This window comes from Panthera onca, chromosome B3 (genome assembly GCF_046562875.1).
Source record: "Panthera onca isolate mPanOnc1 chromosome B3, mPanOnc1 haplotype 2, whole genome shotgun sequence".
In the NCBI taxonomy this organism is placed as follows: domain Eukaryota; kingdom Metazoa; phylum Chordata; class Mammalia; order Carnivora; family Felidae; genus Panthera; species Panthera onca.
The window spans coordinates 70,264,204-70,281,975 of record NC_138344.1 but is presented as its reverse complement, the minus strand read 5'-3'; the positions used below and the strand labels follow the sequence as shown (position 1 = coordinate 70,281,975).

At 37.7% G+C, this 17,772-nt stretch overlaps 1 protein-coding gene across 1 annotated transcript; it reads right to left on the bottom strand.

Moving 5' to 3' along the window:
• Positions 1 to 8,835: 8,835 nt before the first annotated feature.
• Positions 8,836 to 9,795, bottom strand: LOC132669687 (olfactory receptor 4K14). The gene has a single exon (XM_060619693.3). It carries the CDS (start codon positions 9,766 to 9,768, stop codon positions 8,836 to 8,838), a length of 933 nt encoding a protein of 310 aa, XP_060475676.1. The 5' UTR covers positions 9,769 to 9,795.
• Between the last annotated feature and the right edge of the window lie 7,977 nt (positions 9,796 to 17,772).

Here is a 17,772-nt window from a genome sequence, read left to right as displayed (position 1 = left end):
TGTTACAGAAAACCCGGTAGAGAAAGCAAGGAGAAAATGTAGCACTGGTCCATAGGTAGAAAGTCCCAGGAATACAAATTAAGACTTCAGAGTAATTTGCTTCACATATTGGCTATGTCTAGTGATACCTAAAAGACCAAAAGCAAAATAATAAAGAATTTATCAAAAATTATTATTTAAAAACACACATTTAAGCTTTTATTAAATCTGATTTAGGAAGAAATCTTCGTTAAAGCTATAAGGTTTTTTTTCTTTTTAAATAGTGTGTTAACTTATCCATTTGGGTAAAATACTTAATAACTACTATTCCTAATAAGCATCTACCATTTGCCTAGTACTATGTAAAGTTTTGAGGTAAAACACTGATCCTGACTTCAGGAGATTTACAGGTTAATGTTGGAATTAGACATTATAGCTTTACATAATAGCTATTTACATATTATTTACATAATAGCTTTACAGAATTCTGATAATTGATTTAAAGGAATGAATTGGGAAGAATGTGTTTCTTAAGCAGAATCATAAAACTGCAAGTGGCCCTTCCTTCAGCAAGATCCTCAGGGCCCTTCTAATGGAAGAAAGTGGCAATATCAGGAGATCCAACAGCTGGACATACATTTCTTTCTATAAAAGTCTCCCTAACCTTTACTTCTTCAAACTGCATCTGAGATCAAGGAGGAAAACACAGAAATGAAAAAACTAATTTTCCCATTGTATAGAAATGAAATTTTACTTAATTTATTTATTTTTAAATATATTGTCAAGTTGGTTTCCATAAAACACCCAGTGCTCATCCCAACAAGTGCCCTCCTTAACGCCCATCACCCACTTTCCACCTCTCCCCTATCCCCCATCACCCCTCAGTTTGTTCTCTGTATTTAAGAGTCTCTTATGGTTTGCCTCCCTCCCTCTCTGTAGCTACTTTTTCCCCTTCCCATCCCGCATGGTCTTCTGTTAAGTTAATCAAGATCTACATGAGTGAAAATATATGGTATTTGTCTTTCTCTGACTGACTTGTTTCACTTAGCATAATACCCTCCAGTTCCATCCATGTTGCTGCAAATGGCCAGATTTCATTCTTTTTCATTGCCAAATAGTATTCCATTGTATATATAAACCACATCTTCTTTATCCATTCATCAGTTGATGGACATTTAGGCTCTTTCCATAATTTGGCTATTGTTGAAAGTACTGCTATAAACATTGGGGTACATGTGCCCCTATGTATCAGCACTCCTTCATCCCTTGGGTAAATTCCTAGCAGTGCTACTGCTGGGTCATAAGGTAGTTTTATTTTTAATTTTTTAAAGAACCTCCACACTGTTTTCCAGAGTGGCTGCACCAGTTTGCATTCCCACCAACAGTGCAAAAGGGTTCCTCTTTCTCCACATCCTCTCCAGCATCTATAGTCTCCTGATTTGTTTGTTTTAGCCACTCCTACTTGTGTAAGGTGGTATCTCAGTGTGGCTTTGATTTGTATTTCCCTGATGATGAGTGATGCTGAGCATCGTTTCATGTGTCCATTAACCATCTGGATATCTTCTTTGGAGAAGTGTCTATTCATGTCTTCTGTCCATTTCTTCATTGGATTGCTTGTTTTTTGGGAGTGGAATTAGCTGAGTTCTTTACAGATTTTGGATACTAGCCCTTTATCTGACATGTCATTTGCAAATAATTTTCCCCGTTCCGTCGGTTGCCTTTAGTTTTATTGATTGTTTTCTTTGCAGTGCAGAAGCTTTTTATCTTCATGACGTCCCAATAGTTCATTTTTGCTTTTAATTCCCTTGTCTCTGGAGATGTGTCAAGTAAGAAATTGCTGTGGCTGAGGTCAAAGAGGTTGTTTCCTGCTTTCTCCTCTAGGGTTTTTATGGTTTCCTGTCCCACATTCAGGTCTTTCATACATTTTGAATTTATTTTCGTGCATGGTGTAAAAAAGTGGTCAACTTTCATTCTTCTGCATGTTGCTGTCCTGTTCTCCCAGCACCATTTGTTAAGTGACTAACATGACAGGGATGTCCACCCTCACCACTGTTGTTTAACATAGTGTTGGAAGTCCTAGCATCAGGAAGCAGACAACAAAAAGAAATCAAAGGCATCAAAATTGGCAAAGAAGAAGTCAAACTTTCACTTTTCGCAGAAAACATGATACTCTACATGGAAAACCCAACAGACTCCACCAGAAGTCTGCTAGAACTGATACATGAATTCAGCAAAGTCTCAGGGTACAAAATCAATGAACAGAAATTGGTTGCATTTTTATACACCAATAATGAAGCAACAGAAAGACAAATAAAGAAACTGATCCCATTTACAATCGCACCAAGAACCATAAAATACCTAGGTATAAACCTAATCAAAGATGTAAAAGATCGGTATGCTGAAAACTATAGAAGGCTTATGAAGGAAATTGAAGAAGACACAAAGAAATGGAAAAACATTCCATGCTCATGGATTGGAAGAATAAATATTGTTAAAATGTCAATACTGCGTAAAGCAATCTACACATTCAATGCAATCCCAATCAAAATTGCACCAGCATTCTTCTCAAAGCTAGAACAAACAATCCTTAAATTTGTATGGAATCACAAAAGACCCCAAATAGCCAAAGTAATACTGAAGAAGAAAAACAAAGTGGGAGGCATCACAATCCCAGACATTAGCCTCTACTACAAAGCTATAATCATCAAGACAGTATGATATTGGCACAAAAACAGACACATAGACCAATGGAATAGAATAGAGACTCCAGAACTGGACCCTCAAATGTATGGCCAACTAATCCTTGACAAAGCAGGAGAGAGTATCCAATGAAATTTTACTTCAGATGATAATTCTTAAATTTGGGGGCCCTGCTTTAAGAATTTGGCATTTAAATTACTTACTTGAAGGATTCTTTAGACAAAAATAGTTTGATTTAAAGACTATTTAAATATTTATGTTAAAGAAAAACATTTATAAAGCACAGAGAACTAAAAGAGGAAGCAGCTTATCTCTTAGTGACTACAGGTAAATAAATATTTAAGATGCCTTCAACTTCAGGGGGCCTGGGTGGCTCAGTCAGTGGATAACCCCACTCAATTTTAGCTCAGATCATGATAGCAGGGTCATGGGACTCTCTCTCCCTCTCCCCCTCTCTCCCACTCATGCTAATTATTTAAAAATAGAAAAAGATGCCTTGAACTTCACTGAGCAAATTCTCAGTGACCTACTCTTCTGTCCATAAACAACATTTTTATGAGGTCACAGTTTTAGAATTAACATATCCTAGTGATGTATTTCTAAGAATGCATCATGGTCCATTAACAGAGACTTCTCACATAAGCAAATTATTCTAACCATCCGTTAATAGCAACTACTCTTATAGATGGATAATGTGACAATTATCCAGGGGTTCTCAGTCACAACTGTGAATTAGAATTACCTGAAGTAGTTTATAGTAAAAAGCATATTTCTGGGATTTGTTCCCAGAATTCTAATTAAGCAAAGAAATGATGCATCCAGATTGTTTGCATTTTAAAAGCATCTCAGGTGATTTTAATGTAAATAGTCTTCAAATTACAGTTTGAAAACATTGTATTCTGTATTTTAATTTATTTCAAAATAGGAAAGTGAGTTTCATAAACCCTTCTTCAAAATTCAAAGAAATTCCTTTATTTAAAATCTATGGTGGAATTTGAGAAACAAAGGAGAAAAAGAGAGAGAGAGGAGACAAACCAAGAAACAGACTCTTAACTAGAGAGAACTGTTACCAGAGGGAGGGTGGGTGGGTTGATGGGTAAAATGGGTGATGGGGATTGAAGAGCGCACTTGCAAACAGCACCCAGTGTTGTACGAAAATGTTGAAGCACTATATTGTACACCCGAAAATAACATTACACTGTATGTTAACTGGAATTTAAATAAAAATGTGTAAAAAATAAAATAAATGTATGGCTCTCTGTGCACTGACAATGACAAGTTCCCTGCAAAAGTCCACAGTGGGGAAAACTGGTGACTTTACTCACTCAAGTTTCACTAACATGGCAAGCAGCCATCCTTACCCAGTCCAGACACCTCAACTCCAGGGATTTCTGTGCCTAAAGCGAGGGTGCAGAGTCCATATCCATCTTCATGGATCTGACCAAAGCAAGGAGGAGAGCTGAGCAGAGATTGGGGATGAGACAAGAGCCACGGATACCTCTAAAAAGTCATAAACACCTGTTGGATCTAGCATCTATTTCAGCATTTACTCTAGGACTGGTTCTGTGCTAAACATGCTGTGCATGTGTGTGTATGTGTGCATAGTAACCGGACAAAATACAGGGTCCTCAGGAATCAGAGAAAAATTGAGGTAATAAGGGAAGCCTTCGCTAATCATCAGGACTGGATTAAGTTTCCGTCTCCTATACTCTCAGACATCATGTTTATCTCTATCATAGCTCTCACCTGATAGAATATTTTGTGACTATATACTTGCTTTAATTCCACTAAACTGGGAATGTGTGTTCCTAAATACTTTATATCCACCCCTAGCTCTATTCATGGAATCTGAAACACAGCAGATGCTTGACAAACATTTAATTGCATAAATAAATGTGTGAATAGTATTAAATATACCTTGATGGTTAAAAAAAAAAAATGGCTATGTGTAATGTCTACAAAGTCAATAATTAGTATTACAACATTAAAAACCAAGGAAATTAATCCTAAGGCAGATTTCCTTTTAAGTTCTTTTCCCTCCCCCCCCCCCCCCCCCCCCGTTACAGGCATTACAGAAGCACTGCAGAAGCTGAAATGTCTGTGATGTGATTCTTGTCCCAAAAGAACACTGTCTCAATTCAAGTGGAAGACAGTCCAAGACTAGTCCCTTCTCTGCCTCTCATTCTCATGAACTCTCTGGAAAGCCCTCAATTTTGGCATTTTAACCAGGACTACGTGCAAAAGAGTACTAATCACCCCCTCACTGGGACAACCACAACAACTTATTTTCCCCTCATTTTTGGGACCAGACTGACCACAACTGCTGTCTGCCCCACACAACTAAGAAATCACTGCCATGTCCCTGACAGAAAGCTGCCTGAGGTTGGGTCAAAGTTGAGGTGTACAACGTAATAAATCCGTTTGTATATACTGTGAAATCATCATCACAATACAGGCCCCCAACTACATGACCAGGAGGAAGGAGGGCTGTACCAGAGGCCGACCCAGAGAACAACCCTTACGGGGAGCCGTTATGTGGGACCCATCAAGAACGTGCCCGGCAGGAACATCACACAAAGAGGGGACACTGCATGAGGAGAACACGAGGGGCACGCTCTTCCACAGCAAGAACCCGCCGGTGGACGCCACCCGCTTCTTCTCCACGGCCCGGCACCGCCTCTACACCTGCGTGCTGACGGTCCACCTACCTGGCCGAGATCCAGGGTCCCCAAAAAGTGGCTGCTGACATCTAAGGATCCTCAACAGGAAGCAGGCCACGCCTCGGAGGAGTCCCCGCTGGCCAGCGCCCCCACGTCGTCAGGAAGGCCCATCTGCCCTCAAGGCGTCCACGCCCACCTGAGGTCTCACGGAGGCAGCCAGGCTTCCCCCCAGTGTGTGTTCGACCAGCGGCCAATCCTGCCCGGAGACCCCCTGGACATCACCGGCCGCCCAGCCAGGTGGTGCCATAGACGTGCAAGCACAGAGGTCCGAAAGAAGGCAAGCCAGGGGGCACCACGTCCTGACCACACTGTCTGCAGCCCTCCTGGCGGCGCCCCGGGCCCTGGCCCAACTCCCCACGGCGCCTGCGCGCCGCCCACCTGAGGCTCCACCAAGGCCTGCAGCCCTTGCATTCTCAGCACACCTGGGAATGCGCCGCCTCACAGGTTTCTGGGTCCTACTCCGCGCGGTAACGCTTACTGCTGTTTCTTTTGATTTTAGAGGCAACAGAAATGCCCAAACATTTGAAACTTATTTGGCCAGAGGGTGGGGAGAGGAGTCAGGGCAACCAACACTTTTTGTCCCATTTCTTCAAAGGGAAACTCAAGTGTCCCTGCAAAATTTTGCAATAAAGCCATTAAGAGGAAAAAATGAAATAGAGTCCCATAGAAATGCTGTTTACTTATAAAAAGATTTAACCTAGAAGACACGACATATTTTTCCTCCTTTTTTATTTTAAAGTATTCTAGCAGGTTTATAAATACAACTTTTAGGGGCGCCTGGGTGGCTCAGTCAGTTGAGCGGCTGCCTTGGGCTCAGGTCATAATCTCACAGTTTGTGGGTTCCAGCCCAGCATCGGGCTCTGTGCTGACAGCTTAGAGCCTGGAGCCTGCTTCTGACTCTGTGTCTCCCTCTCTCTCTGTTCCTCCCCCGCTCATGCTCTCTCTCTCTCTCTCCTTCAAAAATAAATAAAAACATTAAAAAAAATTTAATAAATACAACTTTTATCCTTCAGATTTTAGGCCTTCTTTTGCTCTCTTCAAAATGGGATTTAACCTGGAAGACACGACATATGTTTCCTCCTTTTTTATTTCAATGTATTCTAGCAGGTTTATAAATATAACTTTTATCCTTCAGATTTTAGGCATTCTTTTGCTCTCTTCAACAATATAAGAGAGGAATAAGGTGCCATCTTCCTGAAAGCTTTTTATAACCACTCTTTTCTTTGTTTTAAGTATAATTGACGTACACAATCCTATTAGTTTCCAGTGTACATCAGTGATTTGATATTTTGATATATTATGAAAAGGATCCCCACAGGAAGTCTAGTTGCTAGGTGTCCACATACTAAGTTACTATGATATTATTGACTATATTCCCTATGCTGTACTTCATATTCCTGAAATTTATTTTATAATTGAAACTTTGTGTCTATTTCCCTTCATTTATTTTGCCCATCCCTCTCCCTCCTCCCATACGACAACCACCAGTTTGTTCTCTGTATCTATAAGTCTGGGTCTCCATTGTTTGTTTCTTTTGTTTTTGAGACTCCACATGTAAGTGCAATCATATGGCATTTGTCTTTCTCTGACTTACTTCACTTACCATAAAACCTTCTAGGTCCATCTATTTTGTTCTGAATGGTAACATTTCCTCCTTTTTTAATGGTGGAATAATATTCCACCATAAATATATTCAACTACTTCATTCATTCATCTAAACTTGGACACTTAGGTGGCTTCCAAATCTTGGCTATTGTAAATAATACTAAGTGAGCATAGGGGTGTATATATCTCTTTGGAGTTTTTAAACTCTTTAAATGTTTACATATAAACATAAAAAAAAATTAACTGTCTAAAGTCTATGAAACCAAAACACAGTATTATTGCAGTAGCAAGCAAGGGGAGTGTTGAGAAATTTTTCCTAAGGCAGATGTTTTCAAACTGTGTTCTTTTAGTGTTTATGCAAATGTGTAAGATTACAGTCATTAGAGAAGCCAGAAGTACCCAGGAGCATGTTTCTCCTGATTAAAAACATTGTCTAAAATTACTGGAAGCTTCATCCAATTATTCACATAATTTGAATATTACCCAATTCTCTCCTTTGGTTTGGTGTTCCAGAATCAACATATAAGAAAATTGTTTAAATTCTCTGACCATTTGGTTAATATAAAATTTAACTCTTGCTTATGATTATCTTTTTAGGTTCCAAAGACATTTAAAAGCTCAGCATAAGATCTGAATCTGTCATACTCAAACATACTTCCTAATAGATGACTCCCCAAGGGACAGATCAACTCATTAAGATGCAGTGTAGATCCAGTGTTTAAAAATCTGTGGGTAAAAATGTTTTAATTTCCTGATCCAGTGCATATTAAATAGTAACACAATACCTTAATTTATACCATGAAATATTGAGCCATAAAATACTGATTCTTCCCATGTGAAAATTAACTTCTGTAATTGAATTTCACTGGCATACATTCATATTTTTCAATAAAAACGTTAAGCATAATACACATTCATAAGAAAAAGTACACTTTTTAAATCAATAGGATCTTGAAATAGTGTCTTTTTTCCTCCTTGCAGTCTTTCAAAGCCAGGAGAAAGATTCATAGAGCATTTTATTCTTGGGTTAGTTTCCTTGTGCTGAATGTCTCGTGTCTTGAATGCCTATGAACTGACAGCTCTTGCTGTGTTGGACTATGATTAGGAAAATAAAATCCATTTTATATAAATATTTTAGACAAAATAAAATAGTAAGAGAAATCTCATTGTAACAGAGTTGAAGAGGGGCACCTGGCTCAGTCAGTTAAGCGACCAACTTCGGCTCAGGTCATGATCTCATGGTTTGTGGATTCAAGCCCCGCGTTGGGCTCTGTGCTGACAGCTCAGCGCCTGGAGCCTGCTTCAGATTCTGTGTCTCCCTCTCTCTCTCTGCCCCTCCCCAACTTGTGCTCTGTCTCTTTCTCAGAAATCAATAAACATGTAAAAAAAAGTTCTAAAAAAACAGAGAAAGAAAATCGCCAAGTACAAAGTGAAATTGTTGGGTTAAACGTGTATGTACGTGTATGTGTGTGCATATAGATTTATATTATATAGTTATTATATGATCATACTAATGTCATAGTACAATGGAGTTATAGTTATAAACTATGCTTATAATATAAAATTATATAATATTGTGATATACAAAAACTAATAAATAAGTGATATTATAAAGTTATATTATAAAATTATATTAATAATATAAAATTATATTATATAGAATAAAACTATATATATATGATTTTTGTTGAAATCAACTATTTCTCTGAAATATAACACAATACAAATTCTATCAATAAACCATCAGATTGAAATATTTGAACAGAATCATATTAAAGAAATTACATACACTGAATGAGTAAGAACATGTAGCTCTATGGAAAGCTGGAATTCAGTGAGAAGTCACATGTTGGTTACACAGCTTCTTCATAGCTGTTTTCATCTCTTTATTTCTCAATGTGTAAATAAGGGGGTTCAAGAGAGGAGTAAAAATGGTATAAAATACAGATAAGAGCTTGTCCACAGAGAACCGACTGAAAGGCCACACATAAATGAAAATGCAGGGCCCAAAGAAGAGCAGAACTACCATGATATGTGCAGAGCAAGTAGAGAGTGCTTTGGATACCCCACCAGCAGCATGCTGTCGGACAGTGATGAGAATAACAGTGTAGGAGACCAAGAGGAGCACAAAACAGCTCATAGAGAGCAACCCACTGTCTGAGATCATGAGTATACCCAAGACATAGGTGTCCATGCAGGCAAGCTTGATCACAAGGGGAAGGTCACAGAAGAAGCTGTCCACTTCATTGGGGCCACAGTAAGGTAAATTCACAGTAAAGGCTACTTGGCTGATGGAGTGCACAAATCCAATGACCCATGAAACCAACACCAGTCCCATACAGGTTTTCCGACTCATCATGGTCATATAATGCAAAGGTTTGCATATAGCCACATATCTGTCATAGGCCATGGAAACCAGAAGCACCATCTCAGCCCCACCAATGAAGTGCAAGAAGAAGATCTGAGCCATACATCCTCCAAAGGAGATGAGCTTTCGATCACTAAGAAAGTCCCTGATCATCTTGGGGGTGGCAAATGAGGCTAGCCATATGTCCAAGAAGGCTAGATTTCCCAGCAGGAAGTACATAGGGGAAGAGTGCAAGTGGGGGTCAGAAATTACAGTGACCACAATAATGAGGTTACCCAACACAGTGACCACATAGATCCCAGAGAAAAATATAAAGAAAAAATGTTGGAGATGCTGTGAAGTGCAGAGTCCATACAACACAAATTCTGACACCAAGGAATAATTCTGCAGTTCCATTATCTCAAGTTTCAGATTTTGTTCTGAATCTATATAAAGAAAAGAGATGGATATGAAAGGACCTGTCAACTATCAGGCACATGAAAGTGATCAACTAAATTTTATCAGAATATAATTTTAATTTGTAAGACATAACATAAAATAGAATACAGAGAAGATTAAAACAAAATCCAACAGCGGAGTTTGCTTTTCTCCCATGTTCAGGCTGCTTGGAATCTTCCTTTTAAAAAAAAAACCCCACTTTATTAAAACAAAATGTACCTACCTACCAAAATGCACCCATTTTAAGTGTAAAACTCAACGATTTTTAAACAAATTTACAAAGTTATGCAACCATTCCCATAATGCTTGTTTTGAAATCTTGACAATGTAGACTCCTTCCAGATTTCTCCTGGTAGTCATTGGACTATCTTCTTCTACTGTATTTGTTTGCTCATTCACAAGCTCACTCATTCAGACCATATCTATGTAACATTGACAGTTTCTCATTCTCACTTAATTCAGTTGTTAAAGCAATTAGCATAAAGAGAAATAAATCAATTAACCTAGGATTTATATAGTTCCCTAATCTCTTTTAATCTCTTTTAATCCATTGGGTTTGGGATTAAAAAGCCAATGATCCAATTCATTTGTAGATTTATTTTGTATAAATTGACTACTTATGATAGGATTTGGGGATGGCTTCAATGCAAAAGATGTTTTCCAAGACCTCTCAATAAGGACCAGAGCATAAAACTTATGCAATAATATCTTGGTGCGTAGCTTTTACAATATACATGAGTGGCTGATAAATTCAACATTTGATTAAAAATGTAGTTCTGAGTTTCCATAAGAACTGAGATGGGATGAATAAGTCTAATCCATTTATCATGAGAAATGAACTGGCACCCCAGTCTTCTCACTAGGAGGAAGATATTGTATAAAATGTTTTATAAAGACATTGAACAGAATTCTTCATGGGTAATTTCACAAAAGATGTAGAATTGTCCTCGTTTGAGTTTTTTTTATGTTGGCCCTTTTTAAAATTGAAGGATATAACATGAAATAATAGTTGGTAATACTTCTACAGGGAACTAAAGTAACATATTCCATATCTGAAATATTCCAATGATGTAAACATGATATAGTGATAGAATTTAAAAATCTAGAGGAATTCGTGGTTGTTATATCTCTTTTAGTCTACTCAAATAGCACCCATCTTGCCCAGGCTTTTGTCAGGATAATAGGAATTCAAATTCTTTAGTTCCAACTTGACATTTTCCAAATCAACTATTTTAAAAGATTTAATGGCACACTTTCTGTGAATAGGTACTACCCCTCTTTAGAAGGGGATTATAGGGGTACCTGAGTGGCTCAGTCTATTGAGTGTCTGACTCTTGATTTTGGTTGGTATCATGGTCTCAGGGTCATGGGATCGAGACCTAAGTCAGGCTCCATCCTGACCATGGAGCCTGCTTAAAATTCTTCTCTCTCTCTCTCTCTCTCTCTCTCTCTCTCTCTCTCTCTCTTTCTCTGCCCTTCTCCCTCACTTGGGCTGTACTCTCCCTCTAAAAAAAAAAAAAAAAAAAGGAGAAGGAGAAGAGGAGGAAGACAAGAAGGAAGAAGGAGAAGTAGAAGAAGAAGAAAAAAAGAAGAAGAAGAAGAAGAAGAAGCAGGAAGAGGGGGCAGAGGAGGAGGAGGAGGAGGAAATTATAAATCTGAAGTAAAAGACCACTGTGGACACAATGGCTATAATCACAATTCAGGATCTGTTCACAAGTTTAGTTAGATGACCCTGACACTATCCTAGCATACATATTACTGGGTTTAATTTAGTGTTTTCTAGAGATTAAGTGAATGGAAAGTTGAAATAATCAAAAAGAAAACTCAGGAAACAAAAATTTTTTAAAAATGTTTAACTTTCTATTGAATTAAAGATGCTCTAAAATTAGATATTGGTGATAATTGCACTCTGTATATATACTAAAAACCATTGACTTGTACACTTAAAATAAGTAAACTTTATGGTATGTAAATTATATACCAATAAAGCTCTTTTAAAAATGTAAGTTAAAAGAAGCAGAATAAATGAACTTAAGTAGGGCTCTGATTTCAGAGAACTCTTTGTGATTTACAACGGCATTTTAAACATTATTCAATGAATGTTAAATTTGTAATCAGAAACAATTACGGTTGATTTTGCATACTTATAAATGCTACTTAAAAAACAAATACAGCACCTGGGTGGCTCAGTCAGTTGAGATTCTGACTCTTGATTTCAGTTCAGGTCATGATCCCAGGATCATAGGATTGAGTCCCATGTTGAGCTCTACACTGTGCACGGAACTTGCTTAAGATTCTCTCTTCCTCTGCCTTTCTCCCCCGACTTGTGCTCGCTTGCTCTGTCTCTCTCTCTCTCAAATGAAAAAAAATAAAATAAAACAATAACAAAATTTGATTTTAACTGACAAGTTAATTTATTTCCTCCAATGATTTTTATGTAAAAATACAACACAATAAATTAGTCTCTGGCTAACTTGTATATTCAGACACATATTCACTAAATATCTATCAAAGGCTGTTTACTAACCTGGAGTTAAGATGCTCACTGCTGATGCTGCAGATCCCTCAATTTGTATTTCAAATCTACTATGTTTGAATGGAACTTTTGAAAACATGCGGTTTTTGTTTGTTTGTTTTTTCTGTAGAGGATTTAATAATCTCTTTCTCCTATTCCTGGAAAATAATTCAGGAAAAGCATCACTTTAAGAAGCTAGAGAACTTCATATGTGAATCTTCTTTTAACTTTAGATATAAATATCTATCTCTTCTTTCCCTCAAGCTAAGAATCCCTTAAAGATGGGACATTGATGGCCAATTACCGTAATGGAGCTTGGGGAATAAACTATCTTCAAGTAGAAATTTGTGCTAATAAATCATGTTCATTTCCCCAAGTGACAAAAAAGAAAGATTTTAAAGATGTCAAATTCTATAAACACATTTGCAATTATTTAATGTATACTTATCCAGTTAATAGACTGAAAATGTGCTTTTCCTTTAGATGGCAAAATTAACAACATATGTTTTATTTTAATTTTTTAACATTTTTTCATCTTTTGAGAGACACAGTGCAAGTGGAGTAGGGGCAGAGAGAAAGGGAGACAGAATCTGAAGCAAGCTGCAGGCTCTAAGCTGTCAACACAGAGCCCAACACGGGCTCGAACTCACAAACTGTGAGATCATGACCTGAGCTGAAGTCAGCTGCTTAACCAACTGAGCCACCCAGATGCCCCAACAGCATACATTTAAAAAAATATATTGAAAATCTGCCAACCTTGTACATTTTTTTAATGTAACTTTGATCATGCAAAGTTCTTTGGAGCATCAGATTCGTATGTGCCAAATATTTCTCCAGATTCGTATGGTCATGTATAATGAAATTTCCTAGTGTCTGGGTTACTTTGTACATTATTTATGATTGTTATCCCACTTACCTCCCTGAATCATTTTGAAGTTAATTCAAAATTCTTTTGCTAATGGCCATATGTCAATTGCAAATATCCTAGAATGTTCTGGTGAATGATCATCATGTTTGCAACTATTCACATTACCTTCAATTCCATATTAGGTGTTTGAGCATAACCCAGTTGAGAAGGGATGTCAGTGCCAAATCAGTATCTGGGTATAATAAGATGTTTCATGTTCTAAACTGGCTTTAGATTATTGTGTTTCGCTGTAAAGGAATCACAAAACCTTTCTAAGTTTCTCTTTCTCTATTTAAAACACACAATAATTGCTGAAGAAAAATTGTAGAACTAACTTCTATGCATCAATGTCATTTGTTTTTGATATTCAGTCATTATGCAGGTACAAATATGCTATGTAAAGCCAAGAATTATGGAGAAGCTTATGACAAATAACAAGTGAATGTTTGATTTGAAGGTAGAGTAAGATTTCCTAAACATGATGATTAATTTTGTGTGTCAATTTGGGGAAGTGTTTTTGGATGAAATTAACATTGAAATTCCTGAACTCTGAGTAAAATAGATTCCCCTTCACAAGGTGGGTGGGACTTATCCAATCATTTGGAGACCTGACTAGAACAAAAAGACTGGCCTTCCCAAGCAAGAAAGAATTCTCCAGTAGACTGTCTTTGGATTTCATCTGCATCACCAGTTCTCCTGGGACTCTAGCCTTCTAGTCTACAGTATAGATTCTGGACTTGCCAGCCTCTGAAAAACACATGAACCATTCCTTGTAATAAATATCTCCCCACCCCCATCTCTGTCTCTCTCTCTCTCTCTCTCTCTGTCTCTCTCTCTCTCTCTCTCTTTCTCTCTTTCTTGAAAACCTTAACTGATATGCTAACTATAAATTCATTAATAGAAGAATTCAGAAAGCAAAATAACAATATACAAAAATATGTAAAATTAAAAAAAATCCTTTGTATTTGAGGAAGTGTCACTTATATCCAACTACAAACTAGTTAACTCTATTTCCAATCTTGTGACCCCCAAAGTCACTACATAGTGTTGTGTAGACTTTAACTGCTCAAGATCTACTGGGGGGCCAAGGTCTGTGGGGACTAATATCTAGCCTGTGCCCCACCCATCCAACAAACAATATATCCTGACCAGGCCTTTGGAAGTACTTTGGAAGTACTTTTTTCCTAACCCACACAAAGCTCCAGTGTGGCTACATTAGCCCTGATGACAAAGTCCTAATACCCTTGACACAGAAAAAGTATTTATAAATCAATAAGTGAGGGAAACCTGAAGAGGAAAGTGAGGAAAGAATTCAAAAAAATTATTTTTTAAAAGGAAGAGAACTAATAGTCCAATAAACATTAAAAAGTTGACCTCAATAACCAAAAATAACAAGAGATACTTGTATTCACATATCAATTTGTAATAAATATATCAAACTCATGGTCAGGTCTGATGAAAATGGATAATTTAGTAATGAAAGTAACAATACAAATTTAAATGCCTGACATCTACTGAGGGCTTACTCTATGCCAGCACTATGTTGATTTTTTCAATTAATCTTCACAAAATTCTAATGAGAGAAACACTATCATTCCCAGTTTACAAATGAGGACACTGAAGCTAACATGTTTGGATGCACACACTGTCAGCTGCAGAGTCGTTGCTCTAACCCAGGCACAGAATCCATATTCTTAAACTGTGGAATGCTGCCTCCCCACTCCTAATAAGATTGTATGTCAGTAATGAATATTAACTTATATGTTAGCTAACTAGAATTTAAATAAAAACTTCAAACAAACAAGTAAATAAAAAGAATGTCAGTACAACTGTCAGATAGCCACTTTGGAAATATAAATCAAGTTCCTTGAAAAATGCCAATAGACCTTGACCTAGGCATTTCTATAGTAAAAGATGTCTACTACAGAGTTGTGGATTAATATGTTAAAAATTATAACAATTTAATTTTGCCACAATACGTAATATCAATTAAAGTAGATCAGTGTATAGAAGGTAATGACAAGAAAAATAACATTTTCAATACATATTTCAATATGTTAAGAAAGGATGATGGTGTTTTGTTTAAAAACAAAAAAGGATGCTACACTACACATGTAGTGTTCATTTGTAGAATGCATTGGTGAATGAAACTGATAAAAATTGCTTCCCTTACGGTACTTACATTCTCACAGAAAACAAAGACACATAAACACAAACAAAATAGTAATTTACAATAAATGTAAGGGAAAAAATCAAGCAGGTTAAGAGATAATGGAAATGCCAGAGTTTTGGGGCACGTGGGTGGCTCAGTTAAGCGTCCGACTTTGGCTCAGGTCTTGATCTCCTGGTTTGTGAGTTCCAGCCCCACATCAGGCTCTGTGCTGATAGCTTGGAGCCTGGAGCCTACTTCGGATTCTGTGTCTCCCTCTCTTTCTGCCCCTCCCCTGCTCATGCTCTGTCTCTCTCTGTCTCTCAAAAATAAATAAATGTTTTAAAAAATTAAAAAAAAAAAAAAAAAAGAAATGCCAGAGTTTTAATTTTAAATAGGATGTTGAGAATAGGCTTCATTGCAAACGTGACTTTTGACCAAAGACTTAAAGGAGGCGATGGGATCCTCCAGGAGTACATCTAGATGCGGAAAGTGAAACAGAGAAAACAGCCAGTGAAGAGGCACTTAGGTGGCTGCTGCCGACAATGTTCAAACAATTCCCGTGACTACAGTGGAATGAAGTACAGAGTCGTTGGGACGGTAAACAATTGTGGGTGGTGCCCAAATCCTGTAGCTCCCTGTAAGACATATGCTATATATTAATTAATTAATTAAGACATTAGATGGTTCCCATATCCTTGTATAGGTTCTGCTGAGAACAAATGTAACATTTGCATTCATTTGTCACATAATGAGAAATGTTATTAAGGCATTTTTTTGACAAACATTTAATTCTTACTGTACGACAAATTTTTCTAGGCATTATGATTGAGTGGTGTTTTACTTTTGGGTAATCTCAAACACTTTCAAGATTTTGGGATATTTCTATAGGACATTTTTGCTCTACCACATTGTATATCTGTGCCAAGTTTTCCCTGAAGGCACATATTCAGGAGAGTAAAACAAATTCTTTTTAATAATTAAAACGAACCCCAAAGCACAAGGAAATGACAAATGGTCTGCCTTAGTGGGTGCTGAGATCTCATTTCAGTGGAGAATTGCTATCTCTAGTACCTCAGAGCTAGAATGCACCCCAGATGTTGTCTTGACCAACAGCACAGCCTTCCTATCCACTTCCACTTAAAGACACCAAGAACAGGGTTTTGAAACAGCTTTGTGATTAAACATGAGATTTGTAGACTAGCTCTACTCCTGACTTGCTGTGTGATCTTTGGAAATTGCTCAACCTCTCTGTGTTTCATTTTCAGTGTGCCAGATGTTAGTCTAGGCACTGGGGACACTAGCAAGTTCCCCACCAAGACTATGATTAGTGTTGTAACTACTTGGGGGACTTTCTGGCAGATTTGAGAGCACAGGGTGGCTGAGAGGATGGCCAGCTTACCTCCAGATTGTTTCAAATGCTCTTTTCCCCGTCAAGTTTTTAAAAACACATTGCTCTCCTCTCATGTATATAAGCCATCCCTAGGCTCAACAGGGCAGGGCAGTTTTGGGAATGATCCCCTGCTTTCTCCTTGTGCTGCCCTTCTGATAATAAAGCTCTCTTTGATCAAAACCAATGTCTCAGACATTGACTAACTATGCATCAGGCACACTGACAAGTTTGAGTTCCTTAAGAAATTTGGTGAGCCAGCCAGGAGCCTTGTGCCCCAAGCAGGCCAGCCCTGGCCAGAGGGGTGACCTCATGGGAATTTCCCACAGCTGCTTGGATTGCCATTGAATCCAAGGAAATTCCCCTGGCTGCCCCAGAGACCTACAATGGCCTCTTCTCAAGGCCAAGCCTCAATTGAAGCAAAGACATATTCCATGGGCTCTGGGAGAGCTTCTGTTGTTGAAGAGTGTGTTTGTGTGTGTGCAATCAGCAACTGCATTTCCTCTCATTTGCTTTCGGTTCTTTTTAGAAATCTTTCCAAAGAAGACCTTTAAAGAGGGACCCTCACATTTTGCAAGATGGAATAGTTGTACAGCCATCCTTAATTGCTTTTGTTGATGGATCATTTGCTTTTGTTTTTCTCCCACAGTGCTAAAATACTGTTAGTCCTGTCTGTCTGCCTTATCTGTATTATGGGGAACACCAGTTCAATCCAGAATGTAGTGATTTGGGTTGCACTATGCAAACTGGTCTTCTTTTAGCTATGCTTCTATGAATCAAAAGAAAACAATCATATTCTTTTGTAATGTATCTTGGCCACAATACAATTGGAACTGTTCTTTTGCAAAACCAGGAATACTGCCCCTGAAACAATGCAAAGTCCTTTAACCTCTCTGGGAACTACTTATCTAAATCATTTTGCATCCCTGAGACTGAAAGTAAAAAAAGGAAAGAAAAAGGACTTTTAAAAGTACAAATGACTCAAAAAACACCCTTGCTCA

Coding starts and splice junctions, on each gene's coding strand:
- LOC132669687 (XM_060619693.3), bottom strand. CDS start 9,768: ATGGAACTGCAGAATTATTCCTTGGTGTCAGAATTTGTGTTGTATGGA.